This window comes from Aotus nancymaae, unplaced genomic scaffold, assembly GCF_030222135.1.
Source record: "Aotus nancymaae isolate 86718 unplaced genomic scaffold, 86718_ANA_hifiasm-v0.15.2.pri h1tg000108l, whole genome shotgun sequence".
NCBI lineage: Eukaryota > Metazoa > Chordata > Mammalia > Primates > Aotidae > Aotus > Aotus nancymaae.
In genome coordinates, this window is record NW_026988523.1 from 7,861,194 (window position 1) to 7,888,751 (window position 27,558).

General features: G+C 44.7%; 1 protein-coding gene and 1 long non-coding RNA gene across 39 annotated transcripts in view; one reads left to right on the forward strand and one right to left on the reverse strand.

Moving 5' to 3' along the window:
• The window catches only part of LOC105711646 (uncharacterized), a 313,477-nt gene that overhangs the window by 152,952 nt on the left and 132,967 nt on the right, over positions 1-27,558 (forward strand). For 32 of the 34 annotated variants that reach the window (XR_010340435.1, XR_010340434.1, XR_010340443.1 and 29 more), the window contains 2 exons: positions 21,750-21,895; positions 22,403-22,523. This is a non-coding gene — a long non-coding RNA (uncharacterized LOC105711646). Of the gene's footprint in view, positions 1-7,704; positions 7,746-21,749; positions 21,896-22,402; positions 22,524-27,558 lie in introns of all 34 variants that reach the window. The other 2 variants (XR_010340428.1, XR_001106093.3) reach the window with 1 other exon arrangement.
• TNR (tenascin R) overlaps positions 1-27,558 on the reverse strand; it is a 429,814-nt gene that overhangs the window by 49,396 nt on the left and 352,860 nt on the right. For 3 of the 5 annotated variants that reach the window (XM_012444444.2, XM_021668050.2, XM_012444446.3), the window contains 5 exons: positions 27,171-27,434; positions 24,152-24,267; positions 21,669-21,819; positions 16,250-16,519; positions 10,235-10,420 (listed from right to left, as the gene is read on the reverse strand). In XM_012444444.2, coding sequence (XP_012299867.2) covers positions 10,235-10,420; positions 16,250-16,519; positions 21,669-21,819; positions 24,152-24,267; positions 27,171-27,434 — 987 coding nt within the window. The remainder of the gene's footprint in view (positions 1-10,234; positions 10,421-16,249; positions 16,520-21,668; positions 21,820-24,151; positions 24,268-27,170; positions 27,435-27,558) is intronic. The other 2 variants (XM_064370757.1, XM_021668051.2) reach the window with 2 other exon arrangements.

Below are 27,558 nucleotides of genomic sequence, written 5' to 3' on the forward strand. Positions count from 1 at the left end.
AGATTCCGTCTTAAAAAAAAAAAAAAAAAATCAAGTGATCACCCCGGAGGCCTCTAATGGTCAGTCTGAGTCCTTTTAGTAGGCTCTTTGTGGGGCTTTGCGGGGACTCATGACTGATTGTTGTGCTAGTCTGTGTTTATATAACATCTGCGCTTTTCAAAATGGAATGTGCTTTGGAGTCTCATCACAACCTTGAGAGGAAGGTGGGATAAGCAGTCTTTTCTCCATCTGCATTAGCTTCCTGTGGCTGCTGTTACAAATTACCACACAGGGTGTGGCTTAAAACAACAGAATTGTCTCCTCCCACAGTTCTGAAGTCTAGAAGTCTGAAATCAAGGTGTTGCCAGGACCATGCTTCCTCTGAAGGCTCTGGGAGGCCTAGGCTCTGGTGGTTGCCAGCAGTCCCTGGCATTCCTTGGCTTGTAGCTGCATCACTCCCATCTCTGCCTCTGTAGACACATGGCCCTCCCCTATGTGTCTGTGTCTTCCCCTCTTCTTATAAACACGCCAGTCACATTGAATTTACAGACCAACCTAATCCAGTATGACCTCATCTTAACTCTACTGAATCTGTAAAGACCTTATTTCCAAATAAGGTCACACTCACAGGTTTGGGATGGACATGCATTTTGAGGGGACTGTTATTCAACACAATACATCATCTTTTTATAAAAAGAAACTGTGGCACACAGTAAGTCTGTGACCAGCTAGAGATGCCCCCTGGATTTTGGTCTGAGTTCAGGGCTTTTAGGAGGAATGGGATGTCCTATTACTTCCTTCCATCTCACCGGCTTCTCAGGGCAGCTGTGATTTCTCTAGAATCCCTGATTTTGATGGGAAATACTTTGAGCAACATTTCTTTAACAATTGGCTTGGCTTGGCCAAGAGGAATGCTGCCTGGCAGCCAGGGGTTCTTCATCCCTTTCCTCAGTGGGCTTTAGGGCAGCCCATGCAAGAAATATTGCTGAAGCATGGCAGAGCTTACCAGGCCAGTTTCCCCCAAGGAATGCAGTCCTGAAGCCCTGTCTGGACAGGCATTAGAATCAGCCCTCTTTTTCTTTCCTTAAACCAGCTTCTTTGTTTCCCAACCCTTAATTCTTTCTTTCTCTAAAGTGGCAACCCAGTGGAGGTAAACTTTGAAGTTAGACAAACTTTGAAGTCTGACATATTTATGTTTATATTCAGTCTCTCCTACCTTCTACCTATGTAATTTTGGTTACTTAACATCTTTGAGCCTCAATTTCTGAAGAATGAGAATAATAACAGCATCTATATCCGAGGGTCGTCATGAAGATTACATGAATCAAAGTGTTTAAAGTCACTAAAATCCAAAGCCTGGATCTTAGTGGTAGTAGCTAATATTTTATCACTTTGCACAGAGAACTCCTCCTGGATTTTGAGTACTCTGTGTGTGTGTGTGTGTGTGTGTGTGTGTGTGTGTGTGTGTGTGTATGAGTGATCTCATCTACTATAAAAACTGCCTCAGGCAAGTAAAGGCTGGTCATGGGTACACCTGTTGTTGGTTTGCTGGAGCATACCCCGTTGGCTCTGTTGGAAACCAGTGACTCAGGGAGTCCAGGTGGCAGTGAGGACCTTGCCCCTGGCTGGGCCAAGTACCTGTCTCTAGATTGAGTGGGCAATTGCAACACCCCCAGATCCCTTTGAAGCACACATTTATCTCTGTCAATATGCTCAGTGAGTCCCAGGTACATCCTTGGTGGCAGAAATGAGATTACCTTTGGGACATAAACTACTTTTCTCAGGGAACTGATTGAGACCTTCAATTGCCTATAATGAAGTAGAAATTCTCCAGCATAGATGAAGGGTGACAGATCGAGGGAGTAAGAAATTATACATTGCCAAACAGATCTAACATGTAACACTTTCATCCCAGTTTCTTATTTATGAAGCTTAAATGAAATGTTCAATAATTTACAATGGAATCATCTTCTCCCAGAAAACTGCAGAGCAGAATTTAAAACATTCTCTTCCCAGGTTTTCTGTCTAGAGGATGGAAAAGTGGGACTCGCTTATAGGTTTGCGCCTGCTGCTTTACTTTGATTTTCAGCAGCTTTCTTCCATGGTACAAGTGAATTGTTGCTCTTTGCCAGCAGGTAAAATACAGTTCTGCCGGAAAAAAAAACAAACATGTATCTGAAGCATAGCTAGTGCACTTATATATCAGCGCTCTGAGTACTCCTAGGGATTTCCCACTTTTTCAAGACCCCATTGCTCTCTATCAACGCCCCCTTTATCTCTCCATCCAACTCCTGCAAGTGGTAACATATAAATGGCTCTGTTCCCTTTCTTAACAATAGCACAGAAAATTCATCCCATAGGAAATCACTACTCTCCATTCCTTATAGAACTTTGTTCAGCTTGGAGGTTGATGCTTTTCTCAATTCTTTCACCTTACACCCATTCTTCTTGGAACCCCTAAAGCACAGTCATCCACTCAGCAAATATTATTAAGGGCCTCCTTTGTGTCAGGCACAAGGCTGTGTGAGCTGAACAAGACATAAGCCTTGCCTTTTTGGGGATGAAAAGGAATCTGTTCTAAAAAAGTAAATTAATTATTTAGTGAGCACCCATAATATGCCAAGCACTAAGCTACATGGAAAAGAATAATGACGAAGGGGAGGGAAGGAAAAGAGGGGTAAAAAATGAAGAATTTCTGAGTGTCTGATGGCAAAGAGTTATTCAGTTATATATAACTGAGCTTCTTAAAGATTCACGCATGTGATTTAATTTCTCTGCAGCGCTACTGATAGGGTTGCTGCTGAGCAAACAGAGGCTCTGAGAAGTCTATTCCTTGGTCAAGGTCACAAAACTAATACTTGATAAAACTAAGTTTGGGATCCAAGTCCCCTGTTCTTTCTGACACATCATAGCATGGTTTCCATCCCTGAGTCTTAGAGGCCAGGAGGAGAGAGTGAAGTAAGCAAATTGGAATTCGAGAGTGATTTGGCACCTGTTATAATTTGGATGCTTGTCCCCTCCAAATCTCATGTTGAATTATCATCCCCAGCATTGGCATGGGGACCAGTGGGAGGTGCTTGGGTCATGGGGGCAGATCTCTCATGAATGTCTTGGAGCTGTCCTCAAGATAGTGAGTGACTTCTTGTGAGATCTGGTTGTTTAAAAGTGTGTGACACCTCCCCCTAACCTTGCTCCCTCTCATTGTATGATGTGCTGGCTCCCCCTCCGGCTTCCTCCATGGTTATAAACTTTCTGAGGCCCTCACCAGAAGCAGATGCTGGTGCCATGTTTCCTGTACACCCTGCAGAACTGTAAGCCAGCCAAACCTCCTTTCTTTATAAATTACCCAGCCTCAGGTATTCCTTTATAGTAATGTCAATGGACTAACACAGGACCGAAGCAGGGGCTGCTAACAGGACAAGATCAGCATAGGTTGTAATAGTCAGATAAGTCTTTCCAGAGGAGGTATTTGGGTTGGAACTTGAAGCTAGCTAAGATAAGGAAAGATAGAGGGAAGGAAATATGGATTTCTGTAGTGGTCAGAATGGGGCATAATGAGCATTCATAGATTAATTAGGGCTAGAAAGGAACAGGAGCTAGCACGTTCTCACCTACACTGCAAGGACTGTGGTGATAAAAGCAGAGTGACTCACTTAGCCCTGTTTTGGAAACCTATTCTTCATGCTTCCTGTTGCCAGCAGGGAAAGTGGTAGGGAGAAGGAGGCCCAAGGAACTGAGATTGCTGTCTCTTGTTAGCAAAAACAGGAATAAGACACTTGGGGTCTGCAGGCTTGGTTGGGCTCAGGTGGACATGAGGAAATGTGAACCTTTCCATCTCTAAATCCCTGGGATCATCTCCCAAGTGTCTGTGAAGCTCAAGTCTATGAAACTGAGCTTAGGGGTGTGATTGGCCCTAGTGCACTGGGTGCCTACCTTCACAGAAAGGGACAAACTGAGGACCCTGTCCCCAAGGAACTTGCAGTCAATCTGTGGTTTTTATAGGAATTATGTTATTGTTGTTAGTTTTCATATTGGTTTCCTCACTAGACTCTTAGGTCTTTTGGGTCGAAGATTTGATTTCTTTCAGTATGTAGTATAGTGAGAAAACAGGCATAGAAGCAGCACGGCGGTGGTGACAGTGGTGGTGGTGGGGGGGAATGTTGGGAGATTTCAAAGAGAGAATATCTGGACTGGGTTTTGAAGGATCCGGGGACACCTGGTGGCAGGGAGGGCATCCCAGACACAGAAAACAGGACATGCAAAGGCAGCTCTGGCAAAATAATTCATGGAAACCCATGGACTAATATAGGGTGCCTCATAGAGAAATTTCCCATCAGTGGAATGTGGAGACCGGAAGTTTCATAGGGGATATATGTGGAGGGGATCTTTGGAGAGCCCTTGAAATCACACCAGATAGGCACCAATCTGCTTTTTAGTTAAATGGAGATCTGAGCTCCCAGCCTCCCACACTTATCTCTTTGGATAACGACAGGTGCATCTTCAGGGTTTTCTGAACAAGCCAGGCTTTTGAGGCCATCTCCCTGCTTTTTTGGGTGTGCATTATGTTCAAGTTGCAAGAGAAGCAGCCGATTCCATCCTGATTTAAAGGAAGGGACTGGACTAACAAGCCCATTTTGCTAAGAAAAATAATACTTCTAAGGACTGTTCCCAGACGGAACGTTCTTGTTGCTGGTGGAATTAACGAGAAACACGGCTCATCAGCTCTGTCCTACAGCAGCATCCCTGTTCTGGGTTGTTGCTGTGGACAAGTTCTCCCTGCTGAGGAAGTGGAAGCTGCAGCTGAACTATCCCCATCTGGATTTGCCTTTGGTCCCCTTATCCCCAGCCTTTAAGACAAATAAGGGATAGGCCCTGTATGTCCCAACTCTGTGAGGAAGAGGTATGTGGAAGCCTTTGCCCTTTCTTTCTTCCTCTTCTACTTGGGTCTCTGCAGCCCACTCCCCACCTTCCTGCCCCTGGAAGGCGACACCAGGTTTAGAGGGTGCCTTACCAAAGTGACCACTTGGGGTCACTGTGACTTCACCCAAAGGAGGTTGAGCACCGTCTGGCCCGGGCTCCCAGGCCCTGTGCCTGGTCCTCTCCTCCTCAGAAGAGCTGCGGGGCATTGAAGGTCTGGCGCTGGTTTTGGTGTTTGTGCACTGGCCCATCAGGGAGTGCAGACAGGGCGACGTGGGCATCAAGTGCCGTGGTCAGCACTGACTCGCCAGCTGGACTCCCTCTGGAGTCTCAGATTTCTTCTCCTGTGGACAAGCACATGGCCTGCCAATGTACTCTGAGGAGCCCACCTTCTCACCACTAAACTCCCATTTGGGCCAGAAACCTTGAAGGTGGCAACTCCCAAAGCGTGATCAGGACATGCTTGCAGACATCAGCTTAGTGTGTGTGAGTGTGCGTGTGAGGGTATATGAAAGTGTAGTGTGTGAATGAATGCATGAGCATGTGTGGTATATATGAGTTTGAGTGTGTACATGTATGTTTGCATATGAATATGTGTGTGTGTATGTGCGTGTGAGTGTATGTGCTTAAGTGTAAGTGCAAGAGTGTGTAGGTATGTTTGTGTGTATGTGTGTGTGTGCACATGTGGTACGAGCTCATCATGTGTGGCTGGCTGTGAGTCTCTGTTTTCTTGCAGTCCTATGTTGTATCACATCTGTAGGAACTGTCAAGCTTCTGGATTTCCTAGGTTCTGCTGGCAAGTTTTCAGCTTGTCATCTGAGATAGAGATAGTCCTGGTACAGGGAGAGGCAGCAGGGTGGCAAGTGCCACCATGAGGCCCACAGGCAGGTGCCCTGTGGAGCGGGTGAGGGGCGCAATGAAGGGATGGTTGTGAGAGCACGGGGCTCTGTGGCCATGTGGGCCCGGCTCCTTTTGCCTTGTTTCCTGGTCATGAAATCCTCAAGGATCCTGGGCTTCTGTTCATGAGGGAATACCAGGTGAGAGAGTGTAGATGGCTGAGGGCAAGCCCCCTCCCTCCTGCTAAAACACAGCAGCCACATGCCTTTTTGTTGACAGAGTAGAACAGTCACCTCAGACACAAAGGCCAGAGTAGTGTTTGTAATTTGCATTAGTCCCAGGCAGGGAAGTTGATATTTTTGGCCAAACTGCAATCAGGAACTAAAAATCTTCTCCCTCCCCCTTCTCTCTCTTTCCCTCCCTCCTTCCCTCCACTTGGAGTTTTCTAAATGATTTATTGTTTTTTGTTGCTGCCCAGAAAGCAGAGTAGTGTTGTACCCTGTTACATGATGCCAGGTTCTAATCTGGCTGGTAAGGCGTGTAACACTCAAGGACCCCTTTGGGACTATAGGTATGGTGCACAGGCCAAAAAGACATCATCCAGGCTAAGTGACTGAGCCTAAAACAGTCACTAAGGACTAAGGACACAGAAGCCACCAGAGCAGAGAAAAAAAATCATTACAGACATTGAGTCTGTTCTTCAGAACCAAATTCACATCCCAGAAGGAATTCTCTGGACATTGCCTACAGAGAATAATGGGGGTGGAGGGAATGTTTGCAATTTTGGGCCTCAGCCTGGACTCTATGTGGCAGAGGATGACATTTGTAAAGAGGGAGGTTGAGAGAGGGTACTTGCTGCCAGTGGGCCCCGGGAATGACTCAGAGACCAGGAGAGTCAGGAAGCGCCTGGATTCCACAGCAAAGAGTAAAATGGTGGCCTCAGAGATAAGGGCTCCTGCAGGGGACGGCAAATACAGGTGCCACAGAGCTTTAAGGGTTGAGAGTCAGCAGTGAGAGTAAAGGGGGCCTGACCTTGTGCCTGGCAAAGGCCAGGCTGCCGTGGCTTCAGGTCTGACTTTGTGGGAATTAATACCAATAAAAAATTGAATGGGTATTGAGTGCTTGCTGTGTGGACCTGGCTCCATCCTAAGTGCTTGAATAGAGATCTACGTATGATTTCATTTAATCCTCACAACAACCCAATGAGGTAGACAGGGTGTCTTTCAGATGAGAACTGAAGTGCAGGCAGTTGAAGAAATTTGCTCAAGAAGCACACTTTATGAAGCTGGCTTCACACCTGAGTGGGGAGATTTCTAAAGCTGTGCTCTAAGTGATTGCTTCTCGCTCATGGATTTCCTTGAAGTAGGGGTCCTAAAATGCAGGCTCTGGGTCAGTAGTTCTTGGGGAAAGAGGCCTCCAACATTTCTGGGGGTGATGGCTGGGCCACTGGTGCTGTACCACGCTGTGAGAGGCAAGGTTCTACAGCACTACGCCACGTGGACTAAAGGAGGCCATCCTAAACCATCCAGTAGCTCACAGACCTCCTCATCTCTTTCTTCTCCACCACTGTCATCCACTTACTGAGTAGTTTGTTGTCAGAAGCACTACCTTCAACTAGTTACATGTATTGCCTCATGAACACCTCATGATGGCGCTGTGGGGTCAGTGGTATCTGTCCGCTTGATCAGATGAAGAAACAGGCTTAGAGAGGTTAAATCAACTGTTGCAGATCACACAGCAAGTGGCAAGCCTGGATACAGAGCTGAAAGTCTAGGCTCTTAGCATGTTGCATGGAGCAGAGCATTCAAATCAAACTGAGTCTGAACCCAGGCGTTGAAGGCTGAAAAACTGAACTCTTTAGGCTTCAAGTTGGAGAGTGAGGGAGAAAGCACAATGTTTTAGAGCCAGAGTCAAGCTTCTCCCTTTTGTTCCTTTCTCTTTTTCATGGCTCTCCCTTCCCTTCCCTGGAAGCCTCAGCAAGAGAACCAGCAATCCTTGCAACTTGTGTCTCAGTGAGTACAAATATACTTGATTTCCTCATGTGCCAATAATCCCTTCTTAAATTATGCTAAGCTATTTGCCTTTATAAATCTCCCCAGCAGCGAGCTCCCTCAAATAATTATGTGTAATATATAAATGTAATGTAATGTAATATATATATTTGAAATATTTTAAATCTGACTGTAACAAAAAATCAACCTATTTAAGCCCCCTACTCAATAATAATTTCCCCATCCCTTTTAGGTCGGTGGCATTTAAATGTGGACTGTCCCTTACACTTTACTTCTTTAGCAGAAGCAGCCATGGAAGGGAAACCTTTTGACTGGGACTCGGGGGGACTGGCTTTGAATCACAGCTGTGTCCCTTGCCAGCTTTGTGACCATGGGCAAGTTTTCAAACTCCACGAGCCTCAGTTCCCTCATCTGCATAAAGGGGATGCTAACCATACCCACCTCATGAGAGTGGTTGTGAAGATGAAAGAAGCTATAACTATGAGGGTGCCTGGATAAGGTAGATGATCCGTGAGTGTCGAATCTTCTTTTTTCCCAGTAGTGGGAAATAATAACTAGGCTGTGTCTGGGTTGTCTGTCTCTCTCAGGATTTCATGGTGCATCCTCCATCTGAACAGATAGCCGTCGATTTTATATAACTGCTAATTACCAAATTAGCCTGCGGCTCTAGGCAGGGATGGGCTGTGCTTAGAATCAGTTCCCTCCTGTATCATTTCAGTTTTTTCTTTTTCTTTCTTTTTTTTTTTTTTTTTTTTTTGGTTTAGCTTAATTTTTGTGACTGTTTCTAGTTCTCTGTGAGGCCCTACGCCAGCTGGTCTATCCTTTCTCTGCCTAATTCATCCTGTTAATCTGCTTGGTCAGCATATCTTCCCATCTCCTTGCTATGCCTTCAGGATTGCGTCTGTCTGGAAAAGGCATTTATTATATTTACTTTAACCGGCTGTATTTGGCAAGGCGGCCTGGGATTTTAACTTGGGAAGAAAACCACTTTGATTAGACTGCCCGTGTTTACTGTACACACTCTTTGCTGTGTATCCCTTGTCTACCAAGACAGCAAATACTTTTGCAGGAATCCAAGACACAAGTTAAACAAACTCTCTGTCTTCAAGAACATTGGCAGCTCCTGGTCCATGACTGTTGTGCACAGTAACTCCTTCATCTGAACACCATGCCCCATTTCCAGTCTTCTACCCTTTGGTGAGTTTGGGCAGGCAGGTTTTCTTGGATGGGTGAGCCAAAGGCCTCAGGAGAGGTGCTGACTGGGTCTCACACTCCCAGGGGACAGGGAACACTTCCCAGACAGGTATCATGGTGACCAAGGACACTGCCTTAGTCCATGCCATCATCATCTCCCTTTGACTCCACCAACAGCCTCCTAACCAGTCTTCCTACCTCTGACCTTGCCTTTCTCTGTACAATCCAGTCGTTACATCATCTTATTTAAAATCCCTCAATGACTCTTCATTGCCCTGAAGAATAAACCCAAGCTTTTCATAGGGTGAACAAAGCATGACTCAGCTCTCACTTTATCAGTGAACTCTTGCAGTCCATACCCAAGTCATAGTGAACTTCTGCATTTCATTCATTTGTTTAGGAAATGCTGAACCCTGAGATTCAATGAAGAGCAAAACCAAATATGGTCTAATGTTCACAGACATTTAGGTCTAGGGTGGAGACTGACAGTCAAATCATGCCACACATGTAAAATGATAACCTGAGGAGTGCCAAGAGGTGAGTGGAAACTGACAAGATGTGGCTGCTGACAAAAGGAACTGACCTCTCCCAGGAACCAAATAGGCTCCCTGAAGTGGGGAGTGACCTGGGAGTAGAAAGGAAAGCCTGCATTGGTTAGGTGAAGAGGTTCCCATCAGGCAGAGGGAACAGCATGTGCCAGCCCTGTGGCAGGAAGGAAAACGTGTTTGAGAAATGGAAAAAACCAGACTTGTGGGCCTGGAGCCCAGAAAGCACCAGGGAATGTGGGTGGGAGGTGAGCCTGGAGAGGGCAGGGGAAACCAGGTAGGGCCTGGTGTCCACACTAAGGTTTGGGGCTTATCCTAAGAGCAGTGGGAAGTCCCTGGAATATCTGCACAGTGCAATAGCATAATAAAAAATGCACTTTGAAAAAGTCACTGAAGGTGTGAAGAGTGGGCCAGGACACAATGTAAGGTTAACAATTGCAGTGGTTAAGATAAGAGATGAGAACCCAGGAGGCGGAGGTTGCAATGAGCCGAGATCACGCCATTGCACTCCAGCATGGGCAACAGAGAGAGATTCCGTCTCAAAAAAAAAAAAAAAAGAGAGAGATGATAGTAGCTTAGACAGATGATGGCAGTACAATGGACAGTACCAGGCATATTTGCTAGATGCTTAAGAAATGAGATCAAAAGGAATTGGCCATGGGTTCATAAGGTGGGTGGGCTGGGGAAAGAACTGTGAGGGTGTAGACTCAGCAACCAGCATACCCCAAGAGATGGATAGATCTTACTCACCTGTCAGGGTGGCCCTGGTGGTTGGACCAATGCCCTTGGGGACCAGTACCTCGTGATACTGCTCACCCGCCAGAGTGCTGTACACAACCTTGTACTCCCGAACTTCGGCCTCGCTGTTATCCCACTCGAGGTCAAGGCTGGTTGCTGTGCGAGAACCAACCCGCAAGTTCTTAGGGGCATCGATCTCTAAAAACAGACATCAGCAACATCATATGTGATAATGTCATATACATTTGCAGTGCATCTTGAACTCTGAAATGATCGGAGGTGACAGCCCACACCCCCGACTCTCTAGCTCACATTTGAATGAACACTGTAGCCACCCTTAGCTGTTTTGGTCTGCCGTAACAAATTCCTTGGACAGGTTAGAGTGTTACTTGGGAGGTGGAGATCGACACACTTTGTGCTTCCCCTATTTCCATTCAAGAGTTCCAGTGGCATTCTAGAAACTTTAAAATGAGCCAGTCAACATCATAAGCTTAAAAACAAAACAAGAGAGACCCCAGTAAAAGAAAATCAGAGCCAGCTCCCGAGCGATGGAAATGGAATAGAACAATATGAAATTTGACCACTAAACAAAAAGAAAACTGTTGATTTCAAGATTTTGAAGTATAAGGTGCCTTCTTCTGTGTTTCCTTGCATAAACAAAGCTGTAAAGGTAAGCCATATATAGAGTATGTGATGTAGCAGAAATAATATAGTCTTTGGAGTCAGGCTTCAGTTTGATCCCCAGCTCTGACATCTTTGGTAATGGAAGCATTGGCAAGCCTTTTAACCTTGTTTGACTTTGATGGCCACCTCTGTAAAAAGGGCAAATAATACCAACATTTCAGGTTGTTGCATGAATTAGGCAATCCATGTGCAGTACACGGCATGATGCCCTGTACAAAAATAGGTGCCCAAGGCCTGGGTTGGCTTCCTGTTGCCTCTGAAGCTTTTGCTGAGTTCCACAACCCCAATGCTTGCTCTCTTGGGTTGCCACAGAAAGACCAGGGGAACACTGCTTTTTTTTCTCCCAGGACTGGCTGTCTCCTCGGGCTTATCTGGGTGGAAACAGCATAAACAACTTGCAGTGCAACAAGATGCTGCCCAGAACAACTGTCACTGAAAACGTTTACAATAGTTCTTGCCTTTGACACTTGAATTTAACTTTGGAGTGAACTAGCTATTCATTTTGAGAAAACCTCCAATGGACTGTTTTAGTTTGCAGATACAAGGCAAGTTTCCACCAATTGTTCTTGTGGAAACTGAAATGCTGTGAATCAATCTGAGCGCAGAGGCTTCGGAGTGAAAAGTGTTCTGTTTAGTGATGTAAATTGGGTGAATCTTTCAGCAGATTTATGTCTCTGCAGCTTGTTTTCCTGCGAAATGTTTCCTCACTTACTACACTTTAGCTTGCCAGATACTATGCATTCTTGATGTGTTATGTGTGTTATTTCTCTAGCAGTTGGATGGAGAGAGGAGCTTGGATGGAGAGGCATGTGGAGGAACACCTGCCCCTGCATTGTATGCCCCTAAATTTCATGCATGAGGAGAGGCTGGGCAGAGGGACTGGACTGGGCTTGGGGTGTGCAGCTCGACCTGAACTGGAGCAAAATTAATTTAGGTTTAGGGTTAAGGTTGAGACTTCTACCTAGTGCTCTCCACAGCTAAAAACCCAGGCCTTAGAAACGTTAGAAAGACTATGTTTTTGGGTTTTCTTTTTCTTTCTTTCCTTTTTTGTATTTTTGATCACAGGGATTGTGGCCTGTGGATTAAGGGGCAGTTTTGTCTCTGAAGGGACCAGACACCTCCAATGCCAATGGTCCTGACAGAAGTCAATCCTGAGAATGAGGTCTGGGAAGGCGGTTGTTAGAGCTAGGATGAGATGAAATTGTTTGCTCCCTCTGGCCTGAAGTCTGAACTGTAGGAGGGAGGGCCACTGAGGGCACCTCTGTAGATGGGAGCTGAGCTGTTGCCTGCAATGTCAGCAGGTCAAGGGCAAGGCAAAAACAGATGTCTAGTGGGGGGCCCTGTGGAGAGACTTGAGACTATGGAATAGATATATCTAGTCTCTAAAACATAAATTACATTAAGTAATTCCCCTGCTTAAAACTTTTCTGTTGCTTCCTGTTACAAACTCCTAATTGTGGCTGGCAGCGCTCTGTGTGATCCAGCCCTGCCTGCTTCTCGGACATCACCATGTATAACGTCTACACTTACTCGCTGTGCTCCAGCTATGTTGCTTTTTTTTCTGCTCTTAAAACTCATCAGGCTTATTCCTACCTCAAGACCTTTGCACTGGCTTCTGCCTTTGCCTCAAATGTTCTCAAGATCCTTACGTGGCTTAGGTCATCTAGGTCTTAGTTAAAACGTTACCTTCTCAGAGAGGCCTTTTCAAACTACTCAGTCCTACGTGGCCATCCCTCTGTATCGTTTATTTCACTTTTCATCGTAGCACTCATGATCAGAATAATTTTGGGTGTTTCTTTTCTTCTTCCTTGTCCAATTCTTCCACTGAAATGTAATTCATGTGAACCAGGATCTTGTCTATCTGTGTATTCTGTAGCCTCAGTGCCTAGAATAGTGCTTGGCACCTGGTATGTGTTTGATAAACACAAATCAGGTTTTAGAAAAGTCTTGTTAAATATTTCAGCTGTGGGGCATTGAGAATGCTTGGGGTGAGAAGGTGCAGAAAAAAAGGATAGCTTTGACTGAGGGTGCTGGTCTTATATGAGCAGGAAGCCCCACTCTGCTATTTGCAGCCAGATTCTTAGCTGAGGTGGCAAGTGCCATCCAGGTTGAAATTGTGAAAGAATTTCCTGAAGAGTCCGAGAGAAGCATCACTACCAAGCAGGTAGGGGCTTGAGCTGTTGGGACTTGGATATTCCTATTAGTTTCCCAGGGCTGCTATAACAAAGTACTACACACTGGGTGTCTTAAGTAATGGAAATTACTGTCTCACAGACTCAAGATCAAGGTGTCAGTGGGGTTGCTTCCTTCTAAGTGAGAATCTGTTGCATGCCTCTCCTAACTGCTAGTGATTTGCTGCTGATCTTTGGCGTGTCTTGGCTTGTGGAAGACTCATCCCGATTGCAGCCTTCATCTTCACCATGGTGTTCTTCTTGTGGGTATGTCTGTCTCTGCGCCCAAATTTCCCCTTTCTATAAGGACATAGTCATATTGGATTAGGGCCCACTCTAATGACCTCATTTTAACTTGATTATTTGCAAAAACCCTATATCCAAATAAGGTCACATTCACAGATACGGGATCAGGACTTCAACGTCTTTTTAGGGAACATGATTCAACCTATAATAGCAATAAAGAGGGATCTGGGGCATTCAAGTCAAAACAGTGGCCTCTGGTTGACCAGAAGCCCTGGTGGCTGTGCTTGGAACCTTGAGGGATCTGCTTAAAGAGAAGACCTCCAGAGGAGAGAAATGGTCCCAGGAGTTCCCTCCTGAGGGCAACTGAAACCAGAGCTGCTGAGGGCAGGGAGGGGTTTTGGAGATTGGCCTCTGGGTTTTCTGGGCTGGCTTCTCTCAAATCACAGGCCATGGTGCGCTTTGTTCAGGATTCTTTCCTTTTTCAGAGCAGCTCTAAGACTCAAGCAAATATCCTACTCACCATGCAGGAAGCAAATCTCTGTTTTAATTGCCTGTGCAATTAGTGCACTCCTAGTGTCAGAGTCATCACCTGGAAAAGCACTTTGGTTAATTTGAATTTAAGCGGAGCTCTGATATGACTGAGAGCCTCATCGTGAGGGGCTGGGTACCTTCTCATCATTCAACTGGCACCTGCCAACCCAGGCCTGGAGAATCTGTCTGCAGTGCTGTTTGCATCTCCTCATCCCTTCTTTCCCCTCACCCTCCTCCGGCAGAGGGGAGCATATTTGACGTGCAGGCTGAGGCTGTACTGAGAAGTCAGCTGGCTGACAGCTGCCAATCCACCAGGCAAACGGAAACAGAAAACCATGTAACAATGAACTGCAACTCAGGGGGAGCTCCTAGGAGGCAGAATGTAATTGTCTTGATTGGAAATTTCCTGGGCCACCAGCCAATCCTGCTTCCATCTTGTCGACCTGAACATGAAGAATTTGTTTTTCATCATGCTGCTCAAGAGCTCTCTTCTCCTTTTTTGCCTCTTCAAACTCCTTATCAGAGCAGAGCACAAAGAAACCACTTTTCAAACAAAACTATCTTGAAATTAAGAAAAGGATGCAGGGCTCATGGCCCACAGGAGATTCCACCCCCCTGAGCAAGTGGTAGTGTGGGGGTGGGAAGTGAGAGCTGACCTAGAATTAACCAATAAGGGACATGAACATCTTTGGTTCAGTGAGGAAGCAGAAGGGAAGAGAAGTGGAGAGAATTTAGTTCGTTGTTTCAAAGTACACGTTCGATCACTTGGGATTCCAAGATATGTTCGGTACAGATCCCACTGGGCACCCCCTAGGTGAGAGGATGGGATCTGGCCCAGGGGCTGGAGAGAAAACCTAAAAGGATCTTTTTCAGAATCAAACCCGCCTTCTCCATTTTGTCAGTGTCTGCACTTGCTCCTTTTCAAGGGGGAAGCTCTTCCCTGCTCTTGATGTTTCCTTCCTGTTATAAGACTCTTGTCTCTCTTTAGCTGGGGAAAATAAGCTTATCTAAATGTTGAGTTTTGCAGTAGGGCCTGGGCATTACCCTTCTGTTCCCTCTCTCGTGGGACAGGTTGTTCCAAGGGTTCAGGCCTCTACTTGTTCCTTCATGCTGTAAGTCTTAACCTGGGTAGTCCCCCAGCTTCTGCCATATGGAGAGACTTGCCCAGGTCCACAGTGGCCATTCAGTTTGCAAACCCATCTGGTCATGACACTAAATTACATGCTGCAATCTAGGGGACAGTTTGGTGTCCATCTGTTTCACTCTTTGCCTTATTTATCAATGGAGTTTAAAGCCAGTGGAACACAGAGCTATTATTTATTTATTGAATCTTTTTGAAGTCCCTGGATTCATTCCATTCTGTAGCAGGCTCTTATGCCACAATCCAAGGTAGAATTCTTGAGTTAGTGGTTCTTTGACTTAACCCCATGTGAAGATGCTGGTTCTTAGACCTTACAGATGTTATCAGTTTTCTTTGATCCCTGGGTCAACTGGAAGTTGGCAGAGATATTGACCACCCCAAGGCAAAGAGGGTGAGACTGAGAATCTGGATGAGAGACACAATCACTGATCTGATCACAGGGCCTTATTGACCTGATAAAGGGTGCCAGGAAGCCCGTCCTTTGGATGGTGCCTGTCCTGCTTGCCCACTAGCTGGCCAGACTGATGGGCACTGAGAAAGTCAGGGAGCAAGTCACCTGAGGTCTGGGCTTCTCCAGGTGTTGGCAAAGCTCTTTAAGAATCCCAGTGGCCTTGGTAATGCAGGGGTGGCTGGTCATCACAGCAACGCAGGTTTTCCATGGGCTTTATTAACTTCCTGTCGGTGGGAGTCAGCCTCATATTAGCTTTACTGCTAGTGCTTACAAATGTCAGGGTGAGTCACAGAATTTGTCAGAAGGTCTGCTTAGAGTTGTACAGGTTGGGCTTAGTGCAATGCCAGCGCACACCATCATGGTGGTGTAGTCATTGTAGATGTATAGAATTGTGATGATAATTTCCAGCAAATGGTAAGAATGTGCCTTGAGAAAGAGACACCTTTCCTGAATTCTCACAAAATTGCCATTTGGAGTAGCAATATGGATGCTTACATGTGTTCAAGGCAAACTTGTCATTTGACAAACCGGAAACCTGAGGCGCATAGTGGGGAAGGATTTTTATCAAGCACAGATGGGCCGGCAGTAGAGGTAGCCTGAGAAGCTAGTCATCTGCTCCTAGTGAGGGCGCGCTGCTTTCCCTCTGTGCTGGAAACCTCTCGCTTCCTTCTCGCAGAGTCTGTGACAAGGCCGACGCTCTGGCACACCTCCCTCATTCCTAATACCCCTCTTGCTGTGACGACACCACCGGCTGGCTCCACCCCTTTCCCTCCTTGTGCCTCTCCCCGCCACCGCAGCTGTACCTGTGGTGAACTGAGTGGTGGCAGAATCGCTCTCGTTGGTCCCACGGACGGCGCTGACTGATACCTCGTAGCGGGAGCCGGGCCGCAGGGCCTGCACCGAGTATTGGCTCAGGGGAGGCTGCAGCCGGAAGGTGGTCCTCCCGCCTTCCCCGCCCACCAGGCCGTATTTCAAGAGAATGAAATCGACTTTGGCTCGAGGGGGGATCCACTCCACAAAAGCCACGGTGTCGGAGACATCTCGAACCAGGATCTGCGTGGGGCCGTCAATGACTAAGAAAGATCAAACAGAACAAAAAGTTTGAGTGAGAAATAAGCCTTGGGCGTCAGCTCTCCCCTCCTTATGGAAATCTGGTTAATCAGAGAAAGGATGGGCATTATTATTGCATTTTTCAGATGAGGAAAATGAAGGCTCTTTCCTGAGGACCGAATCTTGGTCGAATTCTTCTTTTACCAGGCTGTAGTTTTCAGGTGATGGCACTGCCCAGTGTGGGTAGGGGAGGGGCGCTTGCTAGCTTTAAAGAGTTGGCCCTGTTTCTTTCTGGAGGTCATGGGACAGGGAACTGAGACTTGGGTTTCTGGCATGTGTCTGCCACTCAGCTGTCACCTTCGTTGAGCCCTGAGGAGAGATCTAGGAAATGACCAGCCCATCTAAACATCCGAGACTCCCAGCTTAGTTGCCAAAGAGGTCATCACGAGTATTCAAAAGATTTCCCTGTTCAGCCACTCCAATAGCCCAGTCAACACAGCTGCTCAGACTGTTTAAAAACCCAACAGACATCTGCGTTTGTGGACATGAAACAAACCTTCTGGGTAAACTTGCTTCTCTGGTTAAAAGGATAAAAAGGACCCCAGCTTTGGAACAGCCTCTTAACGGGTATTTTTCTCCACCTGTTCTTGCATATTTCTACCAGAAGGGGGTTGCAGTCACCTCTCCCAGGTTCTCCAGGATTGTCCCTCATAAGCCCTGGCCTCTGGCATTGTGCAGGTCACGGCAACACCTGGAAAGCTGGTTGGTTTCCTGGAGGGCCCACCACCTGTGGTTCCAGCACCCACTTGAGGTTCTATTCATACCGAATCAGATAATGGGGAGGTGAGGGAATGTAGAAGGAGAAAGAAAAAGAAACAGCCAAGTGAGGAGAATAGGAAATGGTCTTCTCAACTTCTCATGGGATGTCTGCATGGCCAACACACTCTTGCCTCCATGTTTTCATTTATTATTGGGACTATACCATTCTGGCTGGAGCTGATTATTAACATTCATATTCTTTAAGGACTTGGAACTAAAACCAGAACTCTGGTTCTCTAATTAGCCTGTGCTGAACCATGCAGAGCCAGAGCTGGTTTTGCCATTCTCTACCATTCTAATACTGATATAGAAAACATTTGATCTGGAGAAAAGGGGAAACTGGGAAAAAGGGGGAGAGGGAGAGGGAGAGAGAGAGAGAGAGAGAGAGAGAGAGAGATAAAGAGAGAGAAGCAAGTGACCATGCAGAGCTTCTAGAAAGATATATGGAATAACTTGATTGCTGATACTCTATTTTCTGGTACAAGTCTTTTATGAGGCCCAGATGCATTTCTGGCCCTGGGGTTCCCATGAGACACTCTATGTCCTTCCAGTAAATTCTCTATTTTGCTTCAGCTAGTTTAAGTATCTCTTCCTTGTTACCAGAGAGTCTGGACTAAGACCTGTTTCTAAATGGTCCACACTGGCCCACCTCCTACTCTGTTTCCAGAATGAAGTTTCTCCCTCAGGACTGTCTTAAACGGACCTTGAGTCTCTCAGTTTTTCAAGGTTGAGCCTTTCTGGGCACCCCTCCCTCTTTCTGGGTCTTAGCCTAGTCCTGTCTTCTCTTAAGCTGCTTAGGACTCTTGGTCCAGCGCCAGCTAATATGAAAATAACCAGACCACTTGGGTGCCACCTGGTTTGGAGTTAAAATGAAGTCCTGGTTTTTGTATTTGAGGTAGTAATGTGATTTAACAGAACATATCCAGTTTCTTTTCAGCATGCTACACTTGGTGGTTTTAGATAACTTAGGCCTTTTACATTTATTTTAACTTAATTATGAAATAGGGGAAGTGGCCTCCTAGCTGCCCTGTAAGCATGATATCTGAAACATAGTAGACACTCAATAAATGAATGCCGAGTAAATGAAATGAATGAATGATCCTCTTTATCCATGAGAAAGAAGGGGAAACATTTCAATAAACTGGAGCTTTTTAGAAAAAAACAAAAAAAAGGTGTCAGGGAAACACACCTGACCACAAAAGGCTTTTGTCCTTCAACTCTTTAAAGCCAGAAAACCCTAATCATAATGGATTGAACATATTAGAATGTGATTATGTAGCGCAGCGGTCTTTAGCTGCAGGAGGTCTTGTAATTTGCATTCACAAAATGGCCTGCCTAGAAGAAGGCAGCCTGGGTGCCTGATGAGGACACAGAGCTTCACAGTAGGGGGTTGGTGTAGGTCCGACCTTAGCAGAAGGAAATAATTAAACAATCGTTTCCTAAAAACAGCACACAGAATTGGGAGCCAACCATCTTTGTTGCAGCCACTCTCTGATTCTGCCTGGCCACTTAGTAGCAATGTTCCATTCCAGTCAAGGAGGGATCAGCTTGCTCTCAGCTTTGGTCCTAATTTCTAAACAAGCACAAGCCCTGCTCAAAAAAGTAAACTGGAATAAATGTTTTTCCATTTCTTCATGACCCTGTAGATGAAGCCAAAATATTAAGGACATATTTTCTTAAACGAAAACAATTCTGCCTAGCTTTACCACAAATTTCTAGATCTGGAATTTTAATTTTAATCTTAAGGAACTGCCAAACCAAAAAATACTGCAAATGTAAGAATGTGGTTTGACTATAAGACTAAGGCAAGGTCGGACTACCTTCTCTATGTTCTCTCAATATTCTAGGAGAAAAACATTCCTCAACTGCAGTATTTTCTGTCCTCTTATGAACCATCTTCTCCTTTTAGCCTTTTGTCTTTTACTAATACTTTCTTAATATCAAATCACAGGAGTAGCTTGGGTACCCTGAAACATTTCATATCAGAAGAGGAGAAGCTGCACATGCTATTCGGGGGCTCATCACAGGACACCCCAAAGTTTGGCACCTTTGTGTGCTAAGTACTTTGAATTAAAGGGGATTGAAAGAGCCTCAGAAACAGCCCCAGAAGCAAGTTCAGTCCTCCCATCCCCCAACCCTCCTTCTCCCTTTGAGGTGATTCACAGAAACCGAAATTTCTCTTCCCCAAGGCGGGTAATAGGAACTAGAACTCCTCTTCCCCAAAGCAAGTCATAAAACCTAGAAAGGTCACTTTCTCCCTCCTCCCTTCTTCCTTGAGGATCCTCATTCCAGTAGGGTCCTGCCCCATAGAGGAGGCGGAGAAGGAATGCTTCACAGAGAGGCCAAGAAGAATCTGAGCAGACAGGCCTTGCTGGGTCTCTCCCTTAGACTATTACCATTAGCCCATAGCTGTTTGTCCGATTACATTTCTACATGGCTGTCCATTCTTCCTACAACCTAAGCATAAAAACAGACAGTTTCCCCCAGGTCTTTGGATCTTCATTTCTGAAGGCTCCTGAGTCACATGAAACTTTGATTAAATAAATTACAAAACCTTAGCTGGGCATAGTAGCTCAGCTACTCAGGAGGCTGAGGCAGGAGAATAGCTTGAACCCAGGAGGCAGAGGTTGCAGTGAGCTGAGATCATGCCACTGTACTCCAGCCTGGGCACCAGAGCAAGACTGCATCTCTAAATAAATAAATATACATATATATAAGTAAGTAAGTAAGTAATGCTTTCTCTTGTTAACCTGTGTTTTGTGATAGAAGTGTTGTTGTGACCCTTATATGATGGGTGAGCAAGGACATCACACCTTTCGGCCCCACATCATCAAATGTCAACTCTTCATGTTCCAGCATAACCTTGGGGCACAGAGCTGTGGAAAAACCCCAGCCACTGGCCTTCTGGAGGGATTCCTACAGAGCACTTTAGGTTTTATGGTCATGGGGTTTCTTCTTAAGCATACTATTTGGATCAGAACAATGGTTTGAAAGCTTTCTGGGTGGTAAACTTTTTTTTTTTTTAAAGGACAAAATCTTAAATGGATGTGCAAAATATAAAACAGATCAAAGTAGAGCCACCCTGGTTGGAGGGTTGAAAGAGGGAGTAATTAGTGGTCTGGCTCCCCACTGGATCCTATTCTCCAGGTACTGCCATAGAACCCTGGTGCATGAATGGAACACAAGCTACTGCCACAATCATTCTGAACCAATGTTTGCTAAACTGAGCTTAAGCCTCGGCACTTGACGCTGTTTGGTTTGGATTCAGTAGCAGAGTGTGAATCACTAATCTATAAATGTGATCTCATTACATTGTGTTGTGATTCCCATTTCTGGCCACCTCGGCCTTTTGTCCTGGACTTAAAACTGGCTTTCCAATATGTCAGTTTCTGTTTATGACAAACACATAAAGCTGTACCAATAGTCACCTATCTCAATTTCTGTTATTGACAGGGCATGTTGCTTAGCCTCTGAGTTTCAGCTCCATCAACAATAAAATGAGAAACAAAAATTATGCCAGATGCTACTTATAACTTTGGAGACATTCTCGGTGAGGGCACACATTTATACATCACAATAGCTCATTTACAGCATTGAAGTTGAACATCCTTTGTTAGCTAAGGAAACAATAAGGCAAAATATGATAATTAATGAATCAATCCTGGAAGTATAATGATCTTGAATGAGGTGAACTGTGGGGATGAAATTATAATAGACTTAAGCCATCACCTTGAACAGTGACCCAACCCATACCTACTGATTTTTGAATAACTCGTTTCCTACCACTTTTGCTTCTGAGTATGTTCTCTGCGTATATGTGTGTAACCAAGTATTGAGCACTCACTCTCATTGGCACAGAGCTGATCGCTGTGTGTGCTTTATCTAATTCTATCCTCATATTAACTTAATGAAGGAGGTATTCTTGTTTATCATAAATTATTCTTGCTTATCTGGTAAAATAAATGGAGGTTTGGGAAGGTTCAGATGACTTTCTCCAAATATCATCATAGGTAAGCATGGGTCAGCTCTTGCTGCTTCCAAAGCTTATGACACCAGGGGCTGGTACAAATGGGGCTTCTTAATAAGATCAGAAGGAATACGATGGAAATATTACAAAAGAATTGTCTCCATGGAGCACTCTCCCAGATGTCAGTGCTCGTAAGGATGAGTAATAAGGAAGATGATGAGCTAAGGATCTGGTAGAGTAACTCCATCGCCAGGTACCAGAATTGTCCCAGCTCTGGGAGAAATTCTAGCACCTCTTTTGTCTCTCCACTCCTTGGACAATGCTGTGGTTCTTTTCCCTGAGTGACCTAGTAGGTAGCTATAGGGAGAAGCGTTGGAGGCACTCACCTGTGGAGACGCTGGCCGAGGTAGGGGGGCTCCGGGCCTGTTCTTTCAGAGCCACCACGTTGACAATGTATTCCTCCCCAGGCTTTAGCCCCGTCTGGTTAAAGGATGTAACATCGCTGGGAACCTGAGCAATCACTCCTCCTTCATTGTTCTGGACAGTGGGGAGAAGCAGAGAAAGCAAAGGAGAAAAGTCACTGGGAGAGAAATCTGATGAGAGAAAGATAAAGGTATGGAACAGTAACTGTGGTTTGTGAATTTAAAATGGGGGCTATTTCTATTTCCTCCATGCTGACAGCTGAGTGTCTGGGGCCAGAAATAACTCCCCATAGACTCCATAAGAATGACACTACTCTATGAGGATTTGGCGAATGGAGAATCAATTCTTAAGAACATTTCTTTGGCCTCTCCTGAGTTTGCTGAATTTGCCAATAAAAATTAGTCATGAGGTGGTGTAGAATGGCTCTTGCCAAAGATCAAATGTTTGATGGTTGTGGTTAACATTTGCCAGAGCTTTTTGGCATTTACTGTAATGAACATGCCCTCGGCTATTTAGAAGAGGATAGTCATGTGTGTTTGTGTGTAAACATCTTTATATACACACACAACACATTTCAAACTAAGACATTCCCAGATAATTGTTTATAAACCAGAGCTAATATTTTGCTATATCTGGAGTTTCTCATGATGTTACATTCAGTGTGAATCTGTCAATGTCTTGTTTCCTCTTCGCTCAGATAAATTAGGACTCTATGACACAATCAAATATGAAGTACAAAGAAAGGAAAAAGGAAGCTTAGAAAAAGATAACCCAAAGAGAAGAAGGAGACAATTTGGTAGAAGAAGAAATGAGAAAGAGTAAGTTGATAAGATTGGATCCAGAATTTATTATCTATCTTTCTATTTTATCTTTCCCCCTCTCTTTTTCTCTCCATATACTTTCTATGAGTGTCCTTAGAAATGGAGGAGACTAGAGAGCTTTTTTTGGGGGGGCCTGCCATTCTCCCCTATTCTGTGGCCTCTATGGTACTCAGGGTGCCTTACATATAATTTATAGCCATACTCTTAAAATCAGTGTGACAAATGCCCACCAGTGGTCTCAACCTACAGGTCACAACAGTTATTAAACCATGTGGCCTTGCATTTGGCCCTGGCATTCCCTGGTCAGGCTCTCCTTTAATTAGAGTTAGTTTTGCATATTGGATATATGTAACAGGAGAGCCTGGCATAATTTTTTCTTCCGAGTGACATGATTGTTTCAATTGTTACATAACTTAGTTGCCTGCCATACTTTATTTATCACTGTAACTCAGATAAGACATATTTGTATAGATGTCTGTTTAGACATATTTACCTTGCTGTGATGTGACTATGGTATGATTGTATCCACATAAGAGAATGGGGCATACAGGTTTAGTGAATAGAGCCCCAGGATAGGAGGTGGAGACCCAGGTACTCATTTTAAGCCTGTCACCCAACTAGCTGTATGATGTCCTTCAAGTTTTCTGAATTGTAGTCTCTATAAACTAAAGTAAACTAGAGGTAAAACGAGGGGTCGTACCCTGTGAACTTGAAGGCCTTTTGTAACTCCAACTGTTCATGGCTCTAAGAATTTTGAAGTAAGAGGCTGGTGAAATCATAGTCTTGTTAGCCAAAAATGTGTCATCTGTCATTAAGTCTGATGAATGGCTGAAAAAATGCTCTTTGACGTTGAAGAATAAAGACAGAGGGAAGGAGTATGATAGAACTTTATATCCTCATGAGTGGTATACTTAGGACATTTGTAGGGTCAACAAATTCTGGAAATCTAGAGCCAGGCATGCACCTCTGGCAATTTGGAAACGTTAGTTTCACAATTAAGAAAATAAATAAAATACTGCTTTAAAGAGTAGAAAGGAATCTTAGGATACTTTAAAAGTCATAGGCTAATAATATAATTTATAAAAAATATTGCTAAATTAAGAGGTTACAAATTTATTATGAATAATCCAGGAGAGCCAAGGTGTTTTTGTGTTATGCCTGTAACCTTTAGAGATTGATGCCATGCAAGCTGACTTTTCTTCGGTGCATCTCTCTGCACAGAATGAAGCTTTTGGCTGATTGTGTGACTGATTCAGTTTGGCTCTTCTTATGTCCTAAAGAGAAGCCCCAATTTTTTGAGGGTCTGATTTTCATACTTACTAAAACCATGGCTCATCAGACCCCAGAGTTATTTCAGCAGAGAGCTGGAGCTGGTGGCTGCTTCCTGCATCCTCTATTCTGCAAGGCCAATGTGCCATGCTCAGGGTTACTCTTGTCAGTGGGTCCTTCCCACATATTTGTCACAGAAATGTTCTATATTCCAGACACCCACAACATACCATTTTGTGTCTTTAATGGCATGGAGAGAGATACTGGGTAGTGCTTTCCTTGCTGCCCCTGATTCCAAGCTAAAGGTACAAAAACTCCAAATAAGTCTGTTTGGCAGTCTAACAGGTGAGTGTTACCTTTGGAATGAAGCTGATTTCCCACCCATCGAAGGAAAATGAGAAGGGCTCCCACTGCACCTCCACGGTGGTCTCTGTGATCATCTTAAATTGTAGCCCTTGAGGAGTGGAGAGATCTGAAACACAGCAATATAGGTGACAATGTCATGGCTAACCCTTGGGACAGAGAGCATTGCCTGGTGCTTTGTCTTGATGGACTCCCTCCATGCCATGGGTGTGCTGGTGTCTGGTGGACAATCCCAATCTTACTCCAGACCCAGTGAGTCCCAGGTGCAGGATCAGCCTACTCCATTATGGCCCTAGTGCTCGGTGTTGATAGAATATATGGGTTCACTTAAACACAATCTATATAAACAATGTTAATGCTTTTTTTTACATTAATAGCTTACTATTAAAATGCAGAAATCACTTTCCTTATCTTACTAATGTGGTAGATCTTGGCATTTCATATGTAATATAGTGCCTTTTTCAGAGGACTTGGGCAGTATCTTTAGAAGCTTTACAGGATTCCTGGGAGGCACTATGATGGCTTCTATCAGTGTGCTCATTGTGCACACAGGAAAAGGGAGGCACCAATTGGGGCAAACCAATTTCAGGATTAATGCTAAAGTGATTTCCCTGATTGTGTGATGTACATTGAGAGTATTTTCTTTACCTCAAATCACTAAGTCTAGAATGGTCTAAATTTTTCCTTTCATGTATTTCCCTCTTTTCCTTCCATCCCCCCTCTCCCCCAACCACACAGACACATACACATGCGTAGGTTTTGTGAGATGGAAGTGTGCTTGTCCTAATGGAGTTCCAGTTATCAGCCCTGAAATATGACAGCATGACTTTTCTCAGTTCTCCAGGAAGCCTGCTCCCATTTTAGCTTTGCCTCTCATGGGCTATTCCCATTGGAAAAAGGACAGATTTTCTCATCCTTCCCGTTTGGAAGCGTTCTCATGCTTTTTGGTTGAAAAGCAGGACTGACTGTGAACCCACTTGAAGGTGTGTCAGGTGGTTTACATGATTTTGTCCTTGTCACCTGGGAGCGTAGCTGAGGGGATGCCCTGAATTGGCATAATAAATGCCACAGGAGATGGAAACCTCATCACTGTGTGTGCATGTGGATCAGAGAGGAGACGCTTGGGAGTCAGGCCAGGCACTTAGGGAGGTGACTCATCCCAGAGCAAGGTGGGGAAAGCAGCAGATGGTGACCTGCCTCTCTGCACAATCACTGCAGACATTTAAAACCAGTTCTCAGGCACCAGAGGAATTCTTTTTTAAAAAGGTCCAGTATAGCTCACGCCTGTAATCCCAGCACTTTGGGAGGCTGAGGCAGGCGGATCATGAGGTTGGGAGATCAAGATCATCTTGGCTAATACGGTGAAACCCCATCTCTACTAAATATACAAAAAATTAGCTGGGCATGGTGGCAGGCGCCTGTAGTCCCAGCTACTTGGGAGGCTGAGGCAGGAGAATCACGTGAACCCAGAAGGCAGAGGTTGCAGTGAGCCAAGATCACACTACTGCACTCCAGCCTGGGTGACAGAGGCTCTGTCTCAAAAAAATAAAAATAAATACAAAAAAAAGTTAAATGTAAGCAGAGATAATTATAGGCATATTAACGGAATCAGCACTACTCATCTCATAGCAGAGTCCAAAATTATAACAGAATTTCTGTCACCTGAAAAACAAGGGGACAAGATGACTTCTTAAATTCCTTCCGCTCTGCCTGTCTCTGTCCTTGTATTTTTCAAAGCGCAATTCAGTCCTGGAGCTTCCACAAAGATTTCAAGGCTAACTCTTTCTACCTTGACCTTTTCCGTTTCTGAACTTTCATGGCATTTGTTACACAAATACCATCTTACCTACACAAAATGGGCTCAAATCTCTTACCCCTTATCTGGTCGTAAGTCCCAATTCCTGGCCCAGGGGCTTTCTGAATTCTAGAAGGCTTCTGTTTTCATGGTCACTTCTTGTTCTAGTTCTTGTTATTGCCAGAAATCTCTGTATCACTCATACCTCATCTCCTTTGAATGTTCTCTCCTCTCTTCCCAGAATTTAATCAGATACAGCCCTTTTTCTTGATCGCTCCAAAGACTTTTCACATAAGGCACACAGGCATTTGTGTGCATGCAGGTTTTGCAGTAGACTTGGGGTGATGAGAACTTCTCTTGCCTAAATTCTTCTGCCTGGCTCTTGAAATCCTAAAACAGGCTTATTTTATCAATTTAAGAATTCAGAGGGGTATAAAGAAAAATATAATAATTTTCTCTCTTATTCCACTCTTTGATACAGTCTGTTAATAATTGGTATGTAATCTTTTATATTTTTCTATGCTTTAAAATATACAAATATAGATACGTACCCACAGAAGTTTCCTGTTATGTATTTAAAAACTGTCCATTTCTTATGGAGAGAAGTTTAGCTTGTTTTCTGTCTCCATCTCTCTCTCTCTTCCCTGTGAATCCTTCTAAACTATGCTTAGGGCTTCAACTTTTATATCTAAAATGACCTATTAAGATATTTCGCTAAATAAAAGATCTGGAGGAAATTATGCCACTTCTCTGTCAGGAGAAGGGGATGTTATCAGCTGTGGTTTTAAATCAGATTTTTTCTCGCTTTGCTATACACTTACGGTCGAGAACATACCGTTTTAGCACTTGCTTCTATTTCATATCTCCTTGTTTTGCATCCCTGACTAGATTCAATGTCTGTAGATGTCTCATACTTTCCTTGACTTCTAATCAGAGTCTAGCTTATAACAAGTCAGGACTCAATAATTAAAGTACTTTTTGTCCTTTTGGTTCTATAATTCATGAAAGCTGCCTGTATTTGGAAACTCTCTTATTTGGAAGTGCCTTTCTAATGATGTACCCTTTCTAAATGGGTCACATCTGTAGCCCCTCCCCTCAAGGGCAATGACTATTCCAGGCGTCCCTGAAGAATTAAGAAAAGACGCTACTATCATGAATGCCCATGATCTCATGTAGGAGAAAAGAAAAATGAAGCAGGACGGGGAAATGGTACGTACGGGTGGCCACCTTGGCAGTGATGGGAAGGCTGAGGATGTTGCTAATGACAGCGTAGACGCTGATGTTGTAGGTGAGACCTGGCTCCAGCTCCGTGATGGTGACACCACTCCAATCTCCAGGCACCCGCTGCTGGAGCTGGAGGCCCCCCAGGGCCGTCGGCTGGTAAGAGATCACATATTCCGTCACTGCCATCGGCCCGTCCCATTCCAGCTCAATGGACCTGTCGCTGATACCAGCCACTCGCAAGTCCTCTGGAGGGGCAACTACCGGGAGGCAATACACAGATAGCATGAGCTCAGAGGATTGCCTTCCCCATCCTGGACTCAACTTTCTTCCTCACATCTCACCCCCATGCCATGTCTATATGTTCTGCTGGGCTCAATGGCT